This window comes from Belonocnema kinseyi, chromosome 1 (genome assembly GCF_010883055.1).
Source record: "Belonocnema kinseyi isolate 2016_QV_RU_SX_M_011 chromosome 1, B_treatae_v1, whole genome shotgun sequence".
NCBI lineage: Eukaryota > Metazoa > Arthropoda > Insecta > Hymenoptera > Cynipidae > Belonocnema > Belonocnema kinseyi.
In genome coordinates, this window is record NC_046657.1 from 9,713,128 (window position 1) to 9,740,076 (window position 26,949).

At 31.6% G+C, this 26,949-nt stretch overlaps 1 protein-coding gene across 1 annotated transcript; it reads right to left on the minus strand.

Annotated features, from left to right (window-relative positions):
• Positions 1–1,117: 1,117 nt before the first annotated feature.
• On the minus strand, positions 1,118–6,783 carry LOC117167703 (endocuticle structural glycoprotein SgAbd-3-like). The gene is made up of 4 exons (XM_033352838.1): positions 6,648–6,783; positions 2,001–2,131; positions 1,623–1,903; positions 1,118–1,520 (listed from the first exon to the last, which is right to left on the minus strand). Exons 1-4 carry the CDS (start codon positions 6,660–6,662, stop codon positions 1,516–1,518), a joined length of 432 nt encoding a protein of 143 aa, XP_033208729.1. The 5' UTR covers positions 6,663–6,783; the 3' UTR covers positions 1,118–1,515.
• Between the last annotated feature and the right edge of the window lie 20,166 nt (positions 6,784–26,949).

Consider the following 26,949-nt stretch of genomic DNA (forward strand, 5'->3'; position numbering starts at 1 on the left):
GTAAAGAGTTATAATATTAAAAAACGAGGTCTATGGGATTTATAGCAATTTTCACGTTTTACACCTATTACTCCCAAAAAAGAGCGTTATCATGAGCCATGAAGAAATATGAGTGCAAAAATGTTATTACCATGTTCAAAAAGAACACATTTCTTTGCCATGTTTTCGAGAGAGAAGACTTTTTCCCTTCGAGACAATCTTCCTATGTTCATGATTCCGAGTTTCGTTGATTCACAGGGAAATTTTGATTACCAAAAAGTGTCATATAGAAAAAGTAAAAGCACCTATGGATTCTTCTCGGAAATATCTTGGTGTGCATTTTTTGTTTTTCTGTTTAAACCATTTGTTAAACAATCACATTACTTGTTATCTTTTTGTAACTTTTATAAACAAAGTTGAATCGAAAAACCAAGAACACCATTGCATTCCTCTCGAAAATATATAGATGTGTTTTTTCAAAACATTTTTCAAATAAGTAGCGCATTTGTTGCTCAACGTACTGTTGCTGCGTGTCTGTAGATATGGATTTGAATTTTGTGTAATTATTTTTTTTAAACTAAGTCATATAGAAAAATAAAATCACTTCTGGATTCGTCTTCGGAAATATCTTGGTCTGCATTTTTTTAACAATTTGTTCAACAATTAATTATTTGTTATCTTTCTGCAATCGTTATAAACAAAATATGTGTTTTTCGTTAATGTTAATATTTAAATTAACAATATCTAAACTAGTGAAATATTTATTCTTATTATTTACAGCTTATAGTTTATAAAGCAATAATCATAAAATAAGTCATTGAATCATCCAAAATTAAAGGTCAGCTATATCAATATAAATTATGACACAAGTAATTGAATCGATTCAGTTGGAAATGATTGTTAATCAAATAGTTATTTTATCTGGTTTTAATAATAGAATAATTATTATATTTACTTTAATAATTACAATTACGTTTATAATTAAAATACAAAATAAAATTTCTACTAGCAGAGTGCAAAAATACAAATTATATGTTTTCAAAACAGTAATGAAATAATCAGGATTTGTAGGGAGCTTAATTGAAGCATATGTTTCGCTATTCAGCAAATTCTTTATTTACATATAAAAATCACAAGTTATACATTCACGGACTTTTGAAATAGTCCACAGTGATAATACTCAAAATAATCTGCTAAAAAAAGGCAGATTTTTAAGTACGATGGTTATTATAATTATTATATAATCATAATAATAATAATAATAATAATAATAGTAATAAGCAGATTTTCGCTTATTGTTACGGACTCGTAACAGAACGATTTATTTTCTAGATTAACCATTTTTTTGTACAAAAAATAAACTTTGTAGTACGATTGCTAACGAGTCGTAATATGATTTTATGAGTTGCAATGCATACTTAATATTAATATGTTAATACACCACACTATACTTATTTTCATGAAAACATAGGAAGCTGGGTGTATTTTGTCCATGGCAAGCTTTCTTCTTCAGATGTGAACTTAGGGATGGAATGATCAACCTGCAATAATTTTTTTATAAGTAAAATGTTACATCTTATTTGTTGTCTAGTTTGTTAATAAGCCATATACTGTTATAATTAATTATAAATTATTAAGTATACCTCTTCGAGGTGGTGGGTTTCCTTGTCCCAAATCATTTTCTTCCGGATGGGCCAAAATCCAAGCAAGGGCCTTCTGGATTTCTGGGGGGATTGGGGGTGGGGTTGGTATATGAGAGCCTTGAACTTGGTAACCATTTTCGTCAGCAATGTAAGTGAAGCTCACTCTTTCACCCTCTGGTGATGTGTATGAGTCTGCGCCTTGAGCAACTACTGGAGTTTCTTGATCAACTTGTTTTGTTTGGCCCGTTTCCTGATGACTGATTCCATTACTCGTTTCGAAGCTAAAAATCAAATTTGTATTATAATTAACATTACCTCCTTATGTTAAAATTTGTTTAAATAATTATTCTGATACTTGACAAAATTGAGGCTCCATACTTATTGACGTAAGATCCATCATGATTGACCTCAAGTTGCTGGGAGGTGATGACTGCATCCTTTTCAGATCCACCCTGCGGTCTCTGAGGTGCACTTAGAATCCCCGTCGCACATAGTACGACCACCACGACCTGAAATTTTTTTTAATAAATTCTTTAATCAGAGGTGAATCCATTCATCATAATTGCTAAAGTACCCCTAATCCTCATTATCGAAATGGCAATATCTGAGTCCTCAATTGTAAAACCCTAACTATCTATCTTTGAATCTTAGAGAATTTCCCCTTTAGCTCAATCGACTTCATCCTTAATCGCTGAAATTCAAATCCTCAAAGTTCAATTTTGAAAGCTACCTGAAAGAGAGGAACTTTTAAAACACCCCACGAGCAGGGTAGACCGTTAAAATTATTCACTCCCTCAAAACTACTCTGATTAAGTGCAAAGCGACACTACGATCACACGTCATACAGTTCAAAAAAGTTATAAAAACTTTTTCAAACCGCTTGCCACTACGAGACCTTCCCAACTTGGACAGTTGGTCGACAGCACGAATCCACCAAGGGCTACCTGCCCTCCCATAGTACTCGTACAGAAACAGAGTCCGGCCTTTGCTCTGAGAGTCAGAGACCGATCTCGGATGATCCTGGCCTGATCAATTAAATAAATTTAATTGATGGCACAAGTGCACCGGCTCAACTAGGCAGTGTCGCTACTCACTGAGATCTCAAAAAGACCCGTTTCCCCGAGTATCTGAGTCCTCGATTGTAAAACCCTAACTATCTATCTTTGAATCTTAGAGAATTTCCCCTTTATCTCAATCGACTTCATCCCTAATCGCTGAAATTCAAATCCTCAAAGTTCAATTTTGAAACCCTAATATTGTATGGGTTACTCCCCTAATAGCCTACCCTATCCCTAATATCTAATATCGCAATCTCTAGATTCAGGGTCTTTAACCAGGTACTTCAATTCTAATTGTAAAATTCTTAATATCCAAACCCTAATTCCTAATTCAAGAAGCACAAACCCAATCCAATCGACTAATCTCTTGGTTTCCAAAGATCTAATACACTACTCCATAATCCGTGAAAAGCCTAAAGTCAATTTTAATTAATTATTTCCAATCCCCGAATCTTATAATTCTCAAACAACAAGAGCCCATTTTAAAAATCTTAAGCTTAATTCATGAAGCTCAATTCCCAATTCCTAAATCCCACTACCCATTTGTGATCATCCAAATCCATAATCCCTAAACGATTAATTCCTAATTTTTGAATCCTTAAAAACCTAATCTCTTAGCTTCCGATTTTCTAAAATCCCTATCCCTAATCTCTAATTTCCAATTCGTTATTCCTAATTCCTAGTTAAGGAACCTCAATAACCAATTCCTATACACCAACTCCCTTATTTCCCAATACCCAAATCCTTGAATATTAAAAATTAACATTTCTAATGACTAATCCAGTACCCCCAGTATTACAAATCCATGTTAACCTAAGCCTAAATCTCCGTTGCCTGTTTTGTAATTAAAGAACCTCAATCACCCATTCTAATCACCCTAATCTCCTACTTTCCGAATTCCTAATCTCCGAACCTTCTGATCCCCGACCCACTAATATTTCAATCCTAAACCCAAATCTCAATCTCAAAACTTAAGAATTTGAAAATTTTTGCAATGCTATCCTGAATCCCAAACCACTAATAACTGGATGCCTGATTCCATAATAAAACCCTATCTCCTGATTCCCAAATCCCTGATATTCCAAACCACAATTTCTAATGCAAAAACCAAATTCTTCCATAGTTAATTCTCAAATATAAAATATAACAGGTTTCTACAAAACATAACTTTAAAAAATCTTCCCATGTTTTCAGGATAAAGTATTATATTACAAAATTCCTCCTCCAATTAAGAAAATATCTAAATGTTCGAATGCCAAAGAAATCAAATGTTTCGATCACAAATTATTTCTTACGAAATTTGTAGATCATAAATAGTTGACCCGAACTCCTCGTGGTTAAACTTCGAACTTTGTAGTTTCTGAATGAGATGCTAATCTATTTGTAACTCATCGCATCTTTGGTCTGGATTAAACGATTCAAAGGTAAGTAAATGTCAGCAACAAGATAAGTGCAACTGGGGCTCTTACCATACAATATAATGCTTACATATTCATAGTGAAAGTGATAGATGGTCTTGTATCTTGTAAACTCGTGCTCCTCCACACTAATGACTATTAGCTTCTTAGTCTCGAGTTACCTTCTACAAATCATGACTTATCAAACCCAATCGACAACTACTGATCATCCCATTTCCCATTTTCGTGATTGACGATATATATTTCAATTCAAAGTTAACCCTATACGTTAATTCAGTCAAATTTTATTGTTTATATACCAACCCCCCCCCCCCCCCCAAATTGGATGAAATAACACTTTATAAAAGCATGGCGGAAAAAACATACCAAAATCAAACAATGCGCGGAAATATGAAAATGATGTGAACTGCAGAAATTAAGATATCAAATTGGTAACAATTATTCAAAATGTAATATATGTTATTAGGAAAACTCGCACTTGAAAAATTTATTTAGCTCTACGCGGACAACCCGTATACAAACTAATTATGAAAACATCATAGGGAAAAAGATTGAAAAAAAATCTTGTACATACAAAATTTTTAGAATATTTGATCAGTATTACTAAATTGTCTAATAAATCTCGATTTTAATTAAATTATAGAAAAAAAAGTAAAACATTCACTGCATCCTGGTATTTGACTTTAGATCGTAAACAAAGCTTCTATCATAATTTTCAATCCTATTGTATGTAGCAATTGCAATCGTAATGGATAACATCATTACATCTCACATAACTCTAGGTGTGCACGAATTCTGAAATTTTCCACACTTATTGCAATTTTCTCATCTTTAGGGCGTGCCATGTTGTTGAAACTATTGATCACGTTTCTTTAAGATCCGTGATCAAACTAGAAACGTGACAAGAATCTTCAGTTATTGAAAAAAGCTATACAAACTACGCTAATCGAGAAAAACTGACAATATGATTCATTCGCGGAGAAAAAAGGAAATTTGTATACATGTCTATCGTTAGTTACAAAAATACATTACATATGAAAAATGGCTATACTCTGTATCAAAAACTTGATTTGAAAAGATGAAAAGATTTACGATGTGTGGAGAAATTGTGTTTAAAATATACGGTTCAATGTCTTATTTTTACGCATGTAACTTTTATGTTTTGATTACCTAATCGCAATTGAGATTATGGGATTGTGTCGTAAGAATTCATTTTTTACAGACCTGATGCAAAAATGTATAATGCACTCAAAAAATAGAACAGAAAACAAAAAGTGAATGAAAATGAAAAATTAAACTTGAATCACTTGGTAATTCAAATTTAACCTCGCATATGTTCACTACTGAAAACAATGCAGGAAATATTTCAATGACTTCTAATTACTAGTTTGAACAAAATGTTGCTAGCTTCTAATAAATCATCATTTAATTGCTACTTTGATCAAAACCGCATGCCAGTCTTTTCGAGTTTATTAGCAATTATGACATCTTGCAATTATCATCATTCTTGCACTTCCTTATCAAAAAGAAAAATTTACATTCAAAAACTTTTTTAAATATTTTGTAAAAGAATTCTAAATTCCAATGGCAATTGCGCCTGAAGAAAATTTCTTATTCAAGAATGCAATTCTAAAAAGATGCGTATATACGTAGGTGCATTAGCACAGCCCCATTGTGAGTTGCAGCTATTATTTCTCCGATGACTATTAACTTTTCTATAGTTCACTTTGATGAAAGAATACTAATCATCTCACAAAGAATAACCCATTTTCAAGGAAAATGACGTTAGAAAAAATATTCATGCGAAGTTATCAAATAAGTATTTACTCTAAGAAAAATATCGAATTGAAATATTAAAGTCTTCTTAAGACAGTTCAATTTCCAATCTGAAATTTAAAACCGAATCTTCATGTAAATCGGGAGATTTATGGAATACTCGTAAGATGAAATCGTCAGTAATTGAAATGAGCAGCTAACATGAATCTGTGTCGACACAGCAAATGTGTTAACTTGTCTCCGAACCTTAAGAGCAGTATTTGCACATATTTAACTCTAATCGTGCCATCTCAGAAACCACAGCAATTACTCTTCAAATTTACATCGTGAATTAATTAAAAGTTGCAAGAAAATTAAGAAACTAGCGCTAAGTAAAAATGCAGCAACAAATTTACACTCTCTGTGATAAAAACATAGATAAAAAAAGAGTACACGGAGATGCAAAAAACGTACAATTAGGATAAAAAGTCGACAATTGTATGAAATCTATAGGGAAAACCACCTCTTAAACCCCATACGTGTATAAAAGCATAGTTTCCGGAAATTAATTAAAACATACCAACAATAAAACACTTTTTGGATTAATTACATTGAATATGGGGTATTGTGTAGAAAAACTCCCTCGCGAAAAACTATACTCAACCCCATGGAAATCCCCCCATTCAAAAAAATATATACCAAAAAAATGTCAAAAACACTATTTTAATGCACTGTTCGCAGTTGGGCGTTAGAAAAGTCCTTTTTGAGCACTTATTTTTTGTAGGTGAACTTACCTGGATCGTGTACATAATAATTGACACTGATAGTGGCGCGTTGGTGAAGAAGAAGAAGAAGAAGAAACTTGAGATGCAGATGACGATGGGTTGATACTTGTGGTTCTTCGTAAGAGGCGAGGCTCTTTATATACACGGCCTTACGAACGTAGCTTTCAGTGAAAGGGGTCATCCCTGCCCTCTTCACAATGCACTTCTTATGACCATTGCATTTGAAGAAAATCGATCGACCCTGATCAATCCAGAAACCTATGGCCCATCCCCTTAAGGGTGGACGGACCAATGTCGAGGCTAAGGCTCAAGGGGAATTCCCATGCCGATCTCATGCCTTCCATTAGAGTTGGTTATTTATTTTTATTTTATCGGTTTCTTTCTTTATATATTCTAGGGAAAAGCAACCCTGTGAATCCATAGTCAGAAGCATAGTTACTAAAAGGTAAGAAATTTATATTGTGAGCAATAATATTACCAAGCACGGGGCATTTTATGATGAAACGACACCATGAAGAAACGTATCCAACCGTATAGGAATAACCACCATAGGAAAAAAAACTCATAAACAAAAATCAATTCATGAAAAAGAAAAATAATGCAAATCCATATATTTTAGAGAAAATTCAATCTAAAAACCCACAGTCAGAACAAACGCGAAATAGTCCAAAAATTAAAGGGAATGAAAGTATGTGTAAAAAGCACAGCTCACGGGAAATACATGACAATAAGAAATTTATAATGTCAGAAATAATTATATCAAACCTACTGCATTTTATAAAGAACTCCAATTTCAGTAAACCATACACAATATTATAAAATAATCCCTATGAGAAAAAATCATATACAAAAAACATATGGTGAAAAGTTAGTAACTTATGTTTTCAGCTGGTGCTAACCCTTTCAGGGGAAAATTTGTCTGTCAAACTATTTCCTTTCATCAATGGTTACTTATAGGTTACGTTTCAAAAAGAAAATGCGCAAATTTGGTCTAATGTTGCCATTTTCGGATCCGCCATCATGAATTTTGCAACTTTAGAATCAAAATCGTAATTAGCGGCCCTGAAAACCTATACTGTATCACAAGAAACAATTAATTACACATGCATTGCAATTTATATTTTTTTCAAAGAAAATTTCCATTTTTGACATTTTTCAGAATTTTTTGAAAAAAAACTAGCCTGCCGAAAATTTTGAAAAAAATATATGTTATGACATAACATGTCAAATAATTGAAACAAAATCAAATCTTAACGACATTCGGTTTGAGTATAGCCGAATTTATTCGAAAAAATCCGTCTTTTGGATTTCAATTGTTTATAAATATGTATAAATAAACAATTATACACACTTTTTTTAATAATAACGAAGCCTGGATCCCTAAGATTCTGAAAATTGAGGTAAACATGCTGGAAACTGTAAACTATACTCAACATTTAAAAAATAAAAGAAAACAGGTGGTACGTACATGTACAGCTGCCCCTGAAAGGGTTAATGTAAGAGAGTTGCAGTGATTTTAATTAGTTGATTTATGAAAAAAATGACACAGAGTGTTTAAAAATGGTTGCTGGAATTTCGATGTTTTTTGTTAAAAAATTCTATGAAATTTCTGTAAATTTATTCTTAATTGGTAAAAAATCTATACATAGAAAAAAAAAAAATATATATATATAAATTTGTATGTAGTTTTTATTTATTTCGATAAATTTTCCATGCATACATATAATTTCGAAATTGTAACAATATTTGGAAATATTTGTAAAAAATCAAGCATACGTCAGAAATAGATAGTAGAGAAAACCCTTCTCTAAATATAAGCCATATCAAAACCTATAAAAAACTCAATAAGAAGAAGAAGATACCCAAAAATCGCATCTCAAAGAATATTAAGATTTTTAAATAAAAAAGATATATAAAATTTTCCATAAGCGTATGTGTTTGTTTGTGTGTATGTGTTTGTGGGTATATGCGCACTATTTGCAATAATTAGTATATTAAACCTGGAGCATTGTAGAAAGAAAATATTACTCTGAAACCCTTTCATTCAACTTTATATAAAAACCTTATAGGAAGAAAAACATTCCCAAAAATCTTATAAAAAAAGTATTAACATTTTTTCAATATTAACATTTTTCAATAAAAGAATATGCATAAAATCGACTATATTATATATTGATAATTATATAGTGTTATTCATATAATATAGTAAAAAAAATCCTCCTGAAAAACCATTCAGAAAACAACGGTTGAATAAGCCCACAATTGAGAGAAGTAGCATAAAAAGTACAAAAAACGTAGCTTACGCAAAGTGATTACAACATAGCAATAAGTCTACACTTTTTGCAATAATAACTTGAAACATAGGGCATTTTTGAGAGAATCCTCGCCCTGAAAACCTATATCCAACTCCATGGATAAACCCCCATAAGAAAAAAAAACATATCCGAAAATGCATTTCAAATAAAATATGCAAATTTATCGCCGTCTGATATTGTGGATATAATTTAAGCAAAAGTCACGAGTTCGATTCGACACCCTGTGCAGAGAAATGATGTAGTCCTCCGCAAGTAAAAGTGTCATAATACGCGTCCTGCAGAGCTGCTCTTCAGATTGCATAAGCACATTTAATAACCGCGGTCGCGGCAATCATGTACTGCATCTGTATGTACCTTACTTACAATTTGTCGTTCGAGTACTGCGATTCCGTCTAATCTGTTCAAGTGACGCGATAATTAACCTTCCCTAACGGAGAACTCTCTGTTAATCCAACATCAATTTATGGATAGTTTATTGCTTATGGGATAATCTCTACAGGAGTTCAAAAGAAAATTTAACTTAATTCCTTGATAAATGAAGGTCCCTTGCATTGCGCTCGGGCCTTATTGGTATTTCAATATTCACCGCATTTCAATGTCATCCAAATGTTAACTTTCGTTCTCTGTTTCACTTACATTTTCCACAATGCACAATCCATTTTTATTTATAGGTGAACTCTGCAATTATGTAATCGCGAAAATGAACTAACTGCAGGAATGAAAATTAAAAATAGACAAGAATTGTACTGAAGAAAATTGTAGAAAAAAACTATTGAGGGAAATTATAGAAGGGGAAACCTCCCTAAATTCTCTATATTCAGACAATGCTTAGCCTGTAGAATTTCAAATTTACCGCCATATATAGCGCCTGTTGTGTCTGTCGTCTGCATAGACACTCAGTAATTTTCAGTTTCGCACCTGGAACGAGAATGCTCCTTGCACTCACGTCGCGTCGTCTCTTCGAAGTTCGCAAATAAAATCAGGACTCGTAGTTAAAATCAACCTTATTTCAGTAATTAGTTTGAATCCCCCACTTAGTGCGCGAATAATTATTATTTTAAATTAAAATATAGTCTTGTGTATACAGTTTTTACTTTCTTCCTTCATAACCTTAAATCACCACGTGGCTTCCAAATTGCTATGAGATTCTATCATCAGGGAATAAAATTCTACTCCAATTTTCTTGCCAGAATTGGTTCACTTTATTTGACTTTTAAAGTTCACCGTAATCTTTACGATGAGCTTTAAAAGACAAAGCGAGTTACCAATTTCTCGCCTGAAGCAACATTTCTTAAACGCTTTTTGGCCGGATTACCCAACCGGATCCCGGCCGGTATTGAAGCCGGAATCCGACCAGTTTACCGTGACGTTTTTAGCCGGATTCCCCGACCAGCGCCCGGTTTAAAGCGGGGCTATACGGCTGGGACCCGGCCGGATCCCTGATTGGATTCCTATACGGGTTTTATCTTCAAAATTAACTATAGATTTTAAATCAAAAATTACTTTTTAAATATAATCCGGTATGTTTTATAGGGTCCCATAAGTGAAAAATTGGGTCTTAGCGAGTTTTTGGCGCTAATTATCATCCTTTTACCGTTTTTTAAACAGAATGCTTGTAATACATAAATTATTGCTCTCAATTTAAAATGAGATATTTAAATAAATGGTTTAAATAATTTATTATTGTTTATAGTATTTTTTTCTTAGAATATAATTACCAAGTCGCACGTTTTGCCGAATCTTTTAACTTTTTTCAACTTTTCTGTTATAGCGAGACATTATTCAATTTAATTTAACAGAAATAATCATTGCTTAAACTATTTATTATCATTTATATTGTAATAATATTCTCTTTAAATGATTCTAGACAGTTATAACTTTTTCTGAAACTTTCCAGTTTGTTCTTTTTTAATATAATTAAGGTAATATATAATTAAAATTAACTAACACAATTTTTTAAACAATTTATTATTATTTTTAAAAGAATTGTCCCTGAATAATGATACAAAGTTGCAATTTTTTCTGAAATGTTTAACTAATTGTCCACTTTTTACTTAGAGACAAGCAATAATCAACACAAATCAACAAACATAATTGTTTTAACAATTTAATATTGTTATTAACTATCTTCCCCGAAAGTAATGTTGGATAATTGAATTTTTTATATATTATCTAATGAATGTAATGTAATATGAGAAAAATAATTGTTTTTATCAAATTATAATTGTTTCTAACTATATTCTTCTTTAGTAATCTTAGATATTGTCCGTTTTTTCCTGAAATTTTCGGCATTTTGTCAACTTTTAACTTAGTGAGATATTGCCTAATGCAATTTCAAAATCATAATTGTTTAACCTTTTTTTTTAACGTCATCTTCTATAGTAATGCTTGATATTTATGTTTATTTCTTTAATTTCCAGCTTTTATTTGAGCTTTTCATTACGAACAAATGATCAATATTAATTTAAACTAAGAGGCTCTAAATAAATACTTCAAGGAAAATTTACATTTATTATGATCCATATAAAAAACTTGGGGAGTATTTTAAAAATCAGTTTTATTTCAGCAAAATATATTATCTCGTTCTAATTGAAAAGTAGACAAAAGTTAAAAATTACAGGAAAAAACCCACGGCTGTCTAGAATTATTATATGAAAATATAGTTACAAACAATAATAATTTATTCAAGTAATTATTTTTGTTAAATTGCATGAATTATTATATTTTTATAAGTAAAAAGTGGACAAAAAATTGAAAATTTAAAAAAAAAATAATTTTCTAGCATTTTTCAAAAAGAACATCATTACCAATAAGAAGAGATTGTTTAGAAAAATTATGTTTGTTAACCCAAAATAACTATTATTTCGGTCTAATTTAAAAGTGGACAAAAAATTTAATGTTTTAGAAAAAGCCGCGACTTTCTACCTATTTTAAGAGGAAATTGCTAAAAACAATGAGAAATTATTCTACAAAATTTGTACATACATCTAGTTATCATTAGAAATTATCACTTTATGCATTAGAAACAATTGCTATTTCAAAAACCGCAAAAGCATCATGGTTAGCGTCCAGAATCTGGAAAAAAAACCATTTTTCATTTATGGGAATTTTTTAAGACCCTACAAAACGTACCCACGGGGGTGATATTTGAGAATTAATCATTTATTTTTTTATTTTAACTAATTGTAAAGAAAATTGTTGACTTTTAACTTTGATTCACATAATATTGACGATTCTGAATAAAATAAAAAATAAACATTTCTCGCGGAACTTCTTTATATAATTTGAAAAAAGTTAGTTATTTATGGATTCCAACAAATTTTGGTTTCGATATGCATGAAAATTCAAGAAGAAAAAACCTATCCCGAAAAACCATAATCAACCTTATTGAAAAAATCTTAATGGGAGCAAAACATACCCAAAAAGCGTATGCTGAACATAGCTAAATTAATGAAAGGAGTCTTAATTAAGGATAGAAACAAAATTAATAATTTATCTTTAATTTTCAGATTTCTAATTACAACTAGAGGCAGTCAACACGATTCTCCAGTAGATTTACGAACCTTTCGGATCACGTTCGCTACTCAATTTATGGGCCTTTCAATCCACATTGGATGTTCCTTAATTGAAAACATTGTTCCAGAAGTAATAATGTGCATGTTTACAAAATCAGCTTTTTGTAGATGATGGAATAATTATTGAAGAACCATAATCTTCTAACTTTTTATTCAGGGAATTTATTATATAGTTTTTATTTTTATTATTATTTTTTAAACAGAATGTATAGGAGAAACCCCCCTAGAGTGGATAATGCCACCTACAGTGGACAATCATTATTTGAAAATATTAATGTATGTAAAATAATTAATTTAATGGAATTTAAAATTAAGGCAATATACGTGCTGATAACACTATTATTATTATTACACCATTAAGCCATTTCCCTTTCGGGGTAGGCGTGACTCACTCGGTAGGGGAAAGGATAAAGTGTGTGGAAGGGATAAAGATTTTTCAGATTGATCCAGAATTCTCGTGCTATTTAAGTAAATAACACGTTCGTTCCGCAACACTGCTCCGACCCAGGTTGCTGATCAATCTTTCTAGCAATCACCCCAAGCGAAGAACCTCACAAAGTCGTTATGTAAGGTTCCCCACTTGGGTCCATTAGTGGCCAAAGTCTAATTAAATTAATTATTTTTATTCTATTTGTGCTCCTAATTAATAGTTATCAACTGTAGGAAGGTTTCCCCTATAGTATAATACTTTCAGAAAAAGTATCAAGGAATTTTTCTAATGATATTTGGAAGTCCTTCCTGTATAACTTCCCAGTATTGAAACATTTACTGAAAACTGTTCCATGGAAATTCTAAGACAATTTCAGTAGAATTTCTCTGGAATGTTCTATGTTTTCTTTTCTACGAAAATTTTATAAACTGCCAAGGAATTTTTCAAGAAGATGAAAAAATATAGAGAACCCACTACAATTTTTAATATTGTCTTCTAGTATAACAAAAATATAATGGTGATATTTTTAATATAGGCATTCTATGTGGAAACTCTATTTTACGTATTAGAAAATTTGAAAAGAATCCAGAAAATTTCTACTATTATAGTACAAAAAATTCCCTGAATTTCCAGAAAATATCGAAAAAGTACTATGATGTTAATTTTCTAAAAATGACGAACAATTAGGTAAATATATATTTCAGGATACTTTTTAAAAGGTTCCGAAAAGTTTCTTGACTTGGATTTTATATTATTTTATGTAAAAAGGATTCAATCACAAAAATTTCATAATATTCTATGGAATTTTTAGAAGACATCCTTAGGGATGATCATTATTTAAAAATACTAAATGTATGTAAAATAGTTAATTTAATTCAATTTTAAGTTATTTACTTGCTGATAAATCGAATTTTAAATTAATTATTTTTGTTTATTTGTGCTCTTAACTATTAATTATCCGTTTTAGGGAGATTTCCTACATATATTAAACCAAAATTCCATACATATTCCACAACATTTTCATACCAATTCTTTAAAATGTATTCAATATACAATTTTTGAAGAAATCTACACATGTTCAGCAAAACTTCATGAATATTCTCCGAATATTTTATAAAATAACAATATTAATATATTACATACATACCCCGGACTGTTTGAACGATTTCGACAATTCAATTCGAAAAATATCATAGAAACATTCTATAAAAATTCCATGTAATTTTTTTAAAGAAATCTCAAAAATTCAGATATTCCACAGAATTTATTTATGCTCAACTACTGAATTTTTTAATTAAATTTTTTAATTTAATATTTTTAAATCTAATTTCTTGAGAAATTATAAAAATTATATTTCATCACCAAATTTGGCCAAAGAACATCATTTTCAAAACACCTAAAATATGCATTTGTTTATAAACTAAAATAAATTGATTAATAACGAATTTTGTCTAGGTTACATCACTGGTAACATATTTGCAATTTTAAAAAACTTTGAAAGCGAATAACCCCTCATGTCCATTATTTGTTAATACAACTTATTTATAACAATTAACTTACCGAGTTAACCATTTTTTCTCATTCCTCTGTAGATTGAATTTAATTGACAGTAGGTATTAAAAAAAATGTATGTGACAAGAAATGAAATTTAAAAAATCTACATTTTTTCGCTGTTCGCATTTACATAAAAATTAAATAAACAAAAGAATAAAAAATTAGCCCTCACCAATTTAGCCTCTATGGCTTGGGATTTGCGACTAAGGAATGGTGTTTTCACGAAAATGTTTTCTTGTAAGAATTTTTTTAATGTATTTTTTTTTTCATACTAGGATTTTTTCATCGGTTTGAGAATTTTTCTTCAGAGTGAGGTTTTTCTCCAATTTGCGCTATACTTGATATAATCAGGAGTAACCTCCCTACAGTGAATAACAATTAATTAAAAATACTAATGCATGTAAAATAATTAACTAAATTCAATTAAATGTTGAAAAACTGAACATGATAATATTTAGAAATTAAAATCAATTATTTTTCATTTATTTGTACTCTTACTTAAGCATTTTGTCCACAGTAGATTTCATTATCCACTGTAGGGAGGTTTCCCCTATTGTAGATTCTCGATGATAAAAAGTGTGCTATTGAGATCAAAGGAACCTTTTCAATTATGCTATACTTTTTAGTTCGGAAATGTTACGGTTTCAAAACAAAACAATAGTTTTGGGCAAGGCATTGTGGTAGCCGCATTTCTATCGATGGAACTGACATCGTGAAACGATTTTCCTTCAGAAGACTGGTGAAAGGTGAAGCATCTCACGGAGGACGGAACAAATGTCACTGCCGTCCCATATAGGCGAACCGTCTATTGTTCCTTTCTACTACACCCTTATCGCAAAAAAAGACAGAAAAAACCCATAGAATTTAATATAAACATTAAAAATATAGGGGAAGCCTTCCTTCAGTGGATAAGACAACCTACAGTGGATAATCGTTAATTAAGAGCACAAAATAATTAATATCAATTTCGATTTGTCAGCACATATAGTGTCTCAATTTTCAATTAGCTTAAATTAATGATTTTACATACATTAGTATTTTTAAATAATGATTATTATCTGTGGGCGGTATAATATCTTCGTAAAAACTAATTTTTTCTATATAAGTGTATTTAAAAAATAGTTTTTATTTTTTTATAAACTATTTAATGACATAATGAAAGTATGGTCATTATTATTCCTTACGAAGATAACACAAAAATAAAGTTTTGTCCCATGCATTAGGTCCATTGTTTTCGCCTCAGCAATCAACGCACTGAAGTTAGCTGGTGATTGAAGTTAAAATACCTACTTAAATGAATCCTTTATCAAATGATTTCAAAACTGAAACATCTTTTATGCTAAATGTTTTATGGCAGTATATTAAAAAAATATGTTCCATGTACCTGGATGCGTTATGTAAATTAAAGTTACATCATTTATAAAATGTCTTCAGTTTGACGACTTTTCATAATAAATCTTTCGTAATTTTATTGAACTGATGATTTTTTATGTGTTTGACATTTGCAGGAAAATAACCCGGAAAGCGAATAAATGAATGCTCTTTATCAATTGACACCTAGTATTTTAGAATTTCATTTTTAGGATAGGAATTAAGGTGCACGTAAGTTGTTTGAACTTTCTCGTTTCGTGACTTACACAAAGTATAATTATTGTCTTGGTGCTAAGAATATCGCACGTTTCAAAACCGGGGAGTGTTTAGAAAAATTATCAGAAAATCAGGAAGTATTTTGATTTGAAGATTAATTATTAAGTTAGCGAAACTGTTAATTAGAGAAGATAAGAAATGGGCGGCGAGGATGACTCTCCAAGGATATTTCTATTCAAGGATTGTTTATTTTTTCATCGTTGACGAGATGACTATTCTAGGATTAAATTGTCCAAGAACTGAGGCCAAATCAATTTTTACCTCAATAAACATAGACATTAAGGAAACAAGAGGAATTTTACGAATTCCTGTTTTCCTTCCGGAAATATTTTTATGAACTTGTAATAAGGGGAGTTGAGGATCCCGCTCAACCACAATTTTTTTTTCGTCCACGCCTCTACATTTTTTATGATAATTTAGGAACCAGTTAACATATTTATAGTTTCTTGGGCTCATTTTAGAGTATATATTAGGGTTTATTTCGCACAACTTTTAAAATGGATCCTTTAAAAAAAATTGTTAATTGATTCATTAAAATTTATTTAAAATTGAAATTATGAACTGATGATCTTACATGATTTTTGATTTATTAGTAAAACATTAAATTAACAAACCCTCCCTTCGTATTAAGACCCTTCGCGGGTCTTAGGCAGTAAATTAAAATATATAAAGAATTAAATTAATAATTATTTATTACATTTATTTAATTATTCATTAGGCCCTTGGGGGGGGGGGGGGGGGGGGAGAGGAAAAAGGGATACTCACTAATAGTGGGTACATTCACCCAATGGACAGCTATTGCACTAGTTAAAGTGAACTTTCCTAGAAGTCTAGCCCAGACCTTGAATCGCTCGACTTTCACGTCAGAAGCTCTTTCCTTTGTATAAGTGGCTTATTTCAACTACGAGTGTTGAGTGTCTAATACTTTAAACAGAAACAAATCTTATATTTTTAGTTCTCTCTAAATATTTCACATTTACCAATTTTTTGCACGAGAACCTAGAATATTATTCGTGGCCCCTCGAGGGGGGCTTAATGACTAAATTGAATAAAATCCCGTGTAGAAATAGCCCGGTTTGACCCGACCAGAAGAAGGTTTCTGGCCAGAATCTGACCAGGTCAAACCGTGATACTATTTTGTTAATTGCCCGGCCGGGAACTGACCGAGTTCCCATCGGGACCCAGTCGGGCCAAAAAAGATGGATAATAGAAGTATCATAACCTTAAAAACATCTAAAGAAATATCCACAAACGACTGCCGTAAGTGGGTCGTTTGTGAATATCTGACAGGTAAAAGACCATTTTTTTGTACTTTAGGTGTTTATTTTGATCAATTATGAAAGAAAAATTAAACTAATTTTAAGTGTATGGTTTCCCACTTTTAGTTCTGCGGTTCCCAGACTTGCCGTGACTGCGAAATCGTTGACCAGCTTCTTTTTTATTTTCAAACATACAGTTTCCCAGTGAAATTATACTTTTTTTTTATACGATTTTTTCTTATTTTTAACGTATCTATGTATTATCTTGAATAACCAAAAAACGTAATAAGAAGAGAAATAACTTTTTCCGAACGAAGTTTTGAATTACGTTATCATGCTTGCACGTAATAACGATTCGGCGACTTCCGGAGTCTTTAATGCTTAAAGCGCAGAAGACGTCAGTTGAAACTAGGTTATCCGTTAAGAAATTTGTTAAATTTCACAAAATTCTATCCAATTTTCTGGAGCAAGCGAATTATTTATAAAGGTAAGTGAATTGTTTTGTTAATAAGTAAGCATTATTAATATTCTTCAACGTTAATGTTAAATCAATGTTCTAAACCGGTTTCATAGGTTAGGATGTCACGTGAAACCCCTGAAATTTATTTTATCTCTTGTAAGAAAAAAATATGCAAACTAAATTACGCTTAAGGTAAATTTGTTATGCAATTTATCTTTAATTTCTTACAATGCAATTTCTTACAGAAACTTAAGGATCATAACCTATATTTTAGTACTTACATTGAATTAATGTTTGTAGTTAATATCTTTATTATTATAAATGCAGTTCTTAAATTGAAATTCCAACATCTTTTTACAGGTGGAAATAAGTGCTGACAAAGATTCTTATCTCTGCCAGTTGGTAGAAGATGTTCGCTGTGGTAAAAAGGCTCTAGTGATATGCGATCGAGGACCTCAGTCAAAAACCGATCGGATTCCGACCGGGTTACCCTATTTGTATCCGGGATCCGATCGGATAACCCGGCCGGGAGCCGACTGGGTACACCCGGCCCGGATCCGACCAGCGCAGCGTGACGAAACCAACCAGAATCCGACCGGGCAACCTTGACCAGATTCCGGATACAAACAGGGCAACCCTGCCGGAATCCGGCCCGAACCCGGGCATAATTTCTACACGGGATTGTAAAATAGTATTTTAATTAACCCACCCTGCGGTTAAAAGCATAGTATACTTTGCTTTTATTTTAAAGCCTTGGGATAGAGATCTATACACGGGTCACCCTCGCTGGTAAAATATCACTTAGGTTCTTTAACGTGAGTACATTTACCTCGAGACGACTCCACTTCAATGGGCATTGGTCTGCGTTTTTTTTTTTTTTTACTAAGGTCGAATTAGAATCACTGTTTGAATTTAATCACAACTAGTGATGAACTGTGGCTACATTCGACTTTATTAGAAGCATTCGCATTTGCCTGGACGTTTGGAAAGGGAAGAAGAAAACTGCAGAAAACCATCTCCCGAGTTCAGTCGGTTTTTCGAGAGTAGAGTTTGGATGCCAAAATTCGACGCACTTATCAAATGCACACAAAGTGTTATCCGCGCACATATTTTCTTAAGGTCCCACTATAGGGGTTTAATTCAATGAGAAACTTCTGATTAATTCAAATTAAATACATTTTCATTTTATTATTTAAAGAATTTAAAAAAAAGACGAAACTAACCTGTTTAGAGTATGGGCGTAATCACTGCCTATAAGGCATTAAATACTTTACGTAACTAAAATATGATTTATGACAACAAATTTTCAGGAGAAATTATATGCAAAAATAAAGAATTTTATACTGAGTGGGCAAATGCGAAAGCGTGGGCCATGAATTTATGTTAAGGTGCCACATAAAATTTGTTAGAACAATTTTTTTCCCCTTGTTATTAGTAAATATTTGTTGATAGGTGACGTAGGATTATTATTTATGGAAATCGATCATATCTCTCTAATCATATTCATTCTTGAACTAATGAACTTATGGTAGTAAATTCTGGAGTCAATGTAAAAGCAAAAATCAGTTTAAGGCCGCTGAGAGTATTTATCATTCATTCTTCTTCGACATAAAGATCTAAAGTTTACGTGGGTGCATCCTACGCTTTCACGGAATCAACGCATTGAAAAGTAAAAGGACGCCTGGATTTGCATAAGAATTCCCCAAAATAAGGTCCTAAGCATGACTTCAATATATGTCCCGTGCCATAAGTCCTAAAATATAAGGCCTCAAAATAATATAATAAATATGACTGAAATATTAGTCATAAAATGTAAAGCCCAAAAATAAAGAACTAAACGTGGCTCAAATATAAGTCCCAAAATATAATGCTCGTGCCGTAAGCCCCAACATCTTAGATTCAAATATTAATGAAGAACCTAATAGTAATAACCTAGTATTAGGTGCTATGTCCTCAGCAAAAAGTTCCCAACTGTAGGGCCCAAAATATAAAGTCCTCAAATGAGGTAATAGGTATGACTCAAATATGTGTCCTAAAATATAAGGCCACAAAATGAGATCATAAATGTGACTGAAACGTAAGTCCCAAAATAGTAGCCCCTAAAAAAGGATCATAAATATTGCTCAAATATAAGTTCGAAACATATATGGCCCAAACAGTAAGTCATGAAATTTAAGGTCCCAAAGTGAGGTTCTAGATATGTCTTAAAAGTCTCAACAATATAATGACCAGAACTTAATTGCGATAATCTTAGAAGAAAATATCGACGAAGAATCTAATATAAATCACCTGCCAATAGGCTTTCTATCCCAAGCACTGAGATCTTAACAAAGTCCCAAAACATAAGGACCAAATAGGAGGAAAAAAATTATATAACCCAAAGCCCTAAATTCCAAAATATAAGGACTTGAAATTGGATCATAAGTAAGACTCAAATGTAAGTTTAAAAACTGATGAACCAAATTATAAGTCCCAAAATATAAGGTTTTAAAATAAGGTCCCAAACATGACTTAATTATAAGTCCGCTAAATATAATGCCTATAATGTAAGGCCCAAAATCTTGGAATCAAATATCAATGAAGAATCTAATATTAATCAACTACCATTGATCTTCATGTCCCAAACCTCAAAATAAGATGATAAATAAAACGAAAATGTAAGTTTCAAAAATATGTGGTCCATACCATAAGTCTTAAAATATAAGACCCCAAATACGATAATGAACATGACAAAAATCGAAGTCCCAAAATATGATAATAAATATAATTCAAACATAAGTCCCAAATAATATATTGCCCATAATATAAGGCTTCAAAATAAGGTCCTAAATATGCCTCAAAAGTTTCAAAAATCATATGCCCATACCATAAATCCCAAAATCTTAAAAGTAAATATCAAGAAAGAATCTAATATTAAGCATCTTTGATTAAGCTTTGGGCCATAAGCACTCGGTTTCCAACCGTAAGTCCCAAAATATAAGGCCCAAATGGAAAGGCAAAAATTATATACTCCAAAACCATGAGCACCCAAATATAAGGCATCAAAATAAGATCAGAAATATGACTCAAATATAAGTCACAAAATATAAATTCTTAAAATAAGATCATCAATATTCATCTTATATAAGTTCCACAATATCATATTTTAAAATTCGATTATAAATATAATTGCCATATGAGTTTTAAAAATATAGGACCAAAAACATAGGTCCAAAATATGAGGCCCTAAAATAAGATCCTACCCATTACTTAGATATAACTCCTAAAATAGTAAGGTCTCAAAATAAGATCATAACTATGAATGTAACATGAGTCTCAAAATAGAAGCCCCGAAGGTGAAATAAATATGGCTTAAATATAAGTCCCAAAAAGATATGGCCCAAGCCATAAGTCACCAAATATAAGGCCCTAAAATAAGGTCTTAAATATGACTCAAATATAAGTCCCTAGATATGAGACTCTAATGGAAAGGCTAAAAATTTAATACCCCAAAACTATAAACCCCAAAATATAAAATGAGTTGCTGAAAGATTAAATTTTTAACCTAAAGTTTTAAACCCTAAGGCCAAAAACCAGATTCCCAAAAATTCAAAGACCAAATAGCAGTACAAAATACAAGTCCCAAAATATATGACCCCAAAATATGATCATAAATAAGACTCAAATATAAGTCCTAAAAATATATCGCTTAAATCATTACTCACAAAATGTAAGAATCCAAAAAGGGGTTCTAAGCATGGCCTAAATATTAGTCCCAAAAATATGATGCTCAGACCATAAACCCTAAAATAAGTTCCTGAAAGACAAAATTCCAAATCAAAAATATTAAACTATAAGGCTAAAAACCACAGTCCCAAGAATTCAATGTCCAAATAGCAGTCCAAAATGTAAGTCTGAAAATATATGGCCTAAAAATATGATCATAAATAAAACACAAATATTAGTACCAAAAATGTATGAACAAAATCATAACTCACAAAATATGAAAATCCAAAATAAGGTCCGAAGCATAGTTTAAATATAACTCCCAAAAATCTAATATTTAAGCCATAAGCCCTGAAAAAAGTGCTAGAAAGATTAAATTCCAAACTGAATGTCCTAAACTTCAAAATATGATAATAAATAAAACACAAATTTAAGTCCCAATAATATATGACCCAAATCACAACTCACAAAATATGAGAATCCAAAATAAGGTCCTAAGCATGACCTAAATATAAGTCTCAAAAATATAATGCTAAACCCTAACCCCTTAAATAAGTTCCTTAAAGATTAAATTCCAAGCTGAATGCATTAAATCTTAAGGCTGAAAACTAGAGTCTCAAAAATTCAACGCCCAAATAGCAGTCCGAAATATAGGTCTCAATAAATAAGTCCAAAAAACAAGGCCCAAATGTAAGTCTTCAAATATAAGTCGAGAAATATAAGGCCCAAATGTAGGTCTAAATAATTAGGCCCAAATGTAAGTCTTAAGATATAAGCCCAACATTGGGCAGGCAGATCTCGACCGAAAGTTCCCTTAAGTGACAAGAGCTGAAGAACTGAAGCAATTGATGGATTCTCTCACAAGGTTGAGGATTGAGTAAGTCCCCGGGGAATTTTTCAATGGTACTAGAATTTTTTCTTCGATTAGATGACAATGGGACGATTAATTTGACGCGTACGTGTAGGTGTGGTGCATCCCTGAAAAAAATGACTGAACCGTTGTTTGAGGTGAAAAGAGATGGTGTAAAGATGGGGCAACCTTTCGCCTTGTGGTTATGTAAGGCCTCGGGCTGAGTGACCTTTACTTCGTCCAAGGCATGCGGCATTTACGTACTCAACCGTTTACGATTACGATGTACGAGACTCTTCTCTTCAAAGAAGATGCTTCTCGATCCGAAGGTGGAACGTCCTCTCTAGTCCCTTTGAATCTCGCGATCAAAAGCGTGCAGCCTGCATTATCGGGAACGGTATGACGATTATGAACTGTCCACTTACGCAATCGGAATTCCTTCTCCGACTCAGCTATTCCACTTCTACCGGGGACACTCCTGATATGAAGATAACTATAAACGCTCAAACTTGACTCATCAGCAATTGAAGACCTTTCAGTTCATTTGAGTTTCAAATTCAGTCAGCTCGTTTATTCTCTTCAAATTCAAACAGGCCGTTCAAATCCAAATAAAACAATTCAATTTCCTGTTTTTCACCAGGCCCAGAATCGCAAGGCACAAAAGCAGAAGTCCTAAAAATGTAGGACACCCAACATTCAAGCCCAAACACTAAGTTTTAAATCGCAACTTACAAACTGAAGGTTCTAAGTCCTAAGGCAGAAGACAGTGCTAAAAATATGATTCCAAATATCAGACTCAAAAATGACTCTCCCAAAATGAGAACGAAAATTGCAAAGCATAAAAATATAATACCTTCAATATTCTTCGATTTGCAATTATAAAACTGAAAAACCAAACATTTTTATATTCTCGTCAGAAAAGGTATTAGGTTTGTGTAAAATTGGAAAATTTTGAAAATTTTTCAGACCACTTTTTTCAAGTTTGAAAAATTCTTTATCCGTAGTTTTTGTTTTTTCCATAAAAAACAGCATTAAAAATAGACAACAAATTTAAATTAAAATGCGTAATTTTGTTTTAATCGTGAAAAATAACATTGACAATGAAAAAATCAAATCTTTGGAAAAATGATTCGAGATACAAAAACACATAAATGACAAAAAAATGTGCATTCAAAAAATATCTACAAATTCGTCATAAACTTTTGTTATAAGAGCACATTTAAACTAGAAAAAATAACTTTTTAGAAAAACTACACGAGCTACAATAAAATTTTAACTAATACAATTTCTCGCTGCGCCACTTTACGCTAAAATGTGTATTTCTGGTTTAAATCGTACAAAATAAAATTAAAAAGAAACAAATTAAATTTATGGAAAAACGACACAAGTTGCAGTAAAAAGTTTAATAACAAGATTTTTTTATATAGTGCGCACTTTTTTTAATTTTAAAAATAAGATAATGAAAATACGTTTGTTTTAATGCCAATACATATTATACGTGATGAGAACGTCTTCATTAAAGCTGAATGAGCTTCAACAAGGGATAATTCAAAATCACCAACTTACAGTTTTCGATTTATTGACATTTAATTTTCAAAGGCCTGCGCCTGCGAAGTCGGTAGATTTTATAACTTAAATTTTGCCAAATTAAAAAAATATTCTAGAAATAAGTATTATAAATGGTAAATTTAAAGTTTAAACGGCCTGAATAATTCTAAATTTGAGGCCTTGGAAATTTAACAGTTTTAAAAGAAGTTATTCAAAACTGCATAATTTTAAACTTGAACATTGTATACCTAATATGAAAAAAAAAACTAATTTCGGGATGGTTAATCTTTTCTGGTTGTTTCTTAATTTGAAAAATCAAATATTATCATTTTACTTAAGGGCATGTGATACTTCGTCGTGTTGTAAATCGGGTTCAGTTCCCCCGGCTTTTTTCCACAAAAATTTTTAAAAATTTAAACTGAATTCGGAGATACTATAAAATAGTATAACGGACGTCCATGAACTCTTTTTTCAGGGAGTAAAACTTTTAAAAAATTTCGTGCTAAACAAAAATTGTATGCATATGTACTATTTTGAGGTTAGAATCGTTTTCAGCTCTCTGTCACTCCGATAATGTAGGTCTCTGTCGTACTGATGCTGTCGTTAGCAACTAATTTTCAATTTTCCGCCACTTACAAATTATTTATAAAATACACTTTTTTATTTACCGCCATGGTTAGTTCCGGAACCTTAGTTACTATGTTTATTTGCTAGTCCCAAGTTCTTGACAAAAAATATCGTGTAGTTTGGAAATAAAGCTAGTAAATTCGATACAATTTCCTAAGTATCACACATAATCAAATTTAGCAAAATGAAATTTTTTTAATTAACCCACAAACAAAGAGTTGGAAGACGTCCGTTAGCATTTATGCTATAATTTCTCCAACTTTGAAGACAAAATCTGTAGTATTGTAGGAGAAAAGCCGAGGGAACCTTAAACTGGTAAGATCGATAATTTTCTATGTATCACATGCCCTTAATTCCGCAAAACAGTGATGTCAGTAATGTGTCCCAAAAATCTCGTTATAATAATACTCGATCGGTAAGTTGCTCTTTCCCAGAATAACCGTTCGTAATTTGGTTAAATGACCATGCCCTCCAAGCCTCCATGCATTTTCTGGTACCACTTTTGTACCTGACCATCAGTCGGTAAGACAGTGAGCCCGGTAAATTTTTAGGTTATAATGGCTCCATTATTCTAGAAAAACAGGCTTTAAGTTTTATGAGAAGTCCAGATCGAATTTCGCGAAATTAAAACAGACAAACATTTGTTAATGCGATTCTTTTATTTTTTATATACAATCTTAATCAGATATTTTCTAGAATATACAAATTGGATACATGCGCAATAAATAATCAGTATTACTAGTGAATGTTGAAATTACTACTGAAATAAATTGTACTTAAACCAATGGGTTTAGATAGTTGCATATTGCAACATTCAAAGCACGTAGAAAATAAGAAGTTTAAATTATATTTGATTAAATTTCACCTTTTTCTGAGGGTATTCAAGTTTGAAGAACGTCTTTGGAGATGGCAGATCAGGAAAACTTAAAGATCGGATGGTCTGGTTCCCTGCAGGGGGCAAGGATATAATCAAATTAATTGAGAGGAATTTGAAGGAACAGCTTCAAATGTGCTGCCGACCCGATAATAAGCGTAGAATAGAGAAAAATTAATATTTTCATATTTCAGCGCAAAAGTGAAGATTATTCTATTATTTTGAATGCGCGATTTTTCCATCTGCCTAAAATTCTACAATAAGAATAAGATACCTCCTAAACTTATTCACTTCTATTACCATAGCGACCGCCACACAGTTTTCTATTCTTCCAAAGAGAACGTGTTTTCAATATATTTAATTCCTTTTAATTGTACCAGTAACGCACCTCACAGAGATACTTTTCATTTCTCAGAAGTGGTCATATTTTGATTTTATTTAATTTCTTCTAATAAGTTCACAAAATATGTGTAATAAGTTGTTTTAATTTCTTCATGCGAAATTTAAATTCTGAAATTTTAATTCTCACCAATTCAACTCTGCCTCTCTAGAGTTAAAATTACTTCAAGTCACACATTTGCATAGATTTCTTTGTTGCATTTTTTAAGACGTTTTAATAAATTATAAAAATATAAATAAATATAAATTTGAATATTTTTCGAATTTATAAGTTATAAAAAGATTTAGTAGTGAAAAATAGCTTAAATGCTTTCGTTAAATTTTACTAAGTCGATTGAGAGAAATAGGATTTGCACTTTTTCTAATCCCTTTGGGGGATTTTTAGACGGAGGAAAAATCGCATATTCATAGGAATACAAGTTCTTAATTTTTCTGAATTCAACGCTTGTTACCGGGGAATCATGAAAAATTAAACGACTCTTTGCATTTTCCAGTATCTGGCAATGGTAGATAAAATTAAAATGGAACAACTGTGGCCCACAGGGTAGTGCGTCAAAACGCAGGGTTCAGTTTCGGACCACCTATTGGGTGTCGGTTTAGGACAACCGCCACTTTTTTTTAACAATTACTCGTCTTTTACCTAAAAGGGTGCAAGTGATCTAAATTTATTAGTGCGTGTTCAAGTCTAGGCCATAAGCAATCAAAACAACCTACATTTGGATTTTTGAAGAAACAATTCGACGCTAAACCATAGAATCAAATCAGAGAAAAAGATGACTCACCATCTCTAAATCGTCGATGTGTGAGAGCTTTTAAATACCACCACCGACAGTTTCGGTGACAGCACAAGTACTAAGAAACATGGAGAAGTCGGTATGGGACCACGGTCGGTTTTGGACGAAGTTACCCTACTTATTTTTGCTAATAAGAAAGATTATATTTGTTAAGGAATGTAAAATTTTACTTGAAACTTGTTTGAAACAAAATACATAACTAACTATATAAAACTAAAAAAATAATTTCAATTCCTAATGTTTATTGCTACACTATAAACGTTATTTAGCTTGA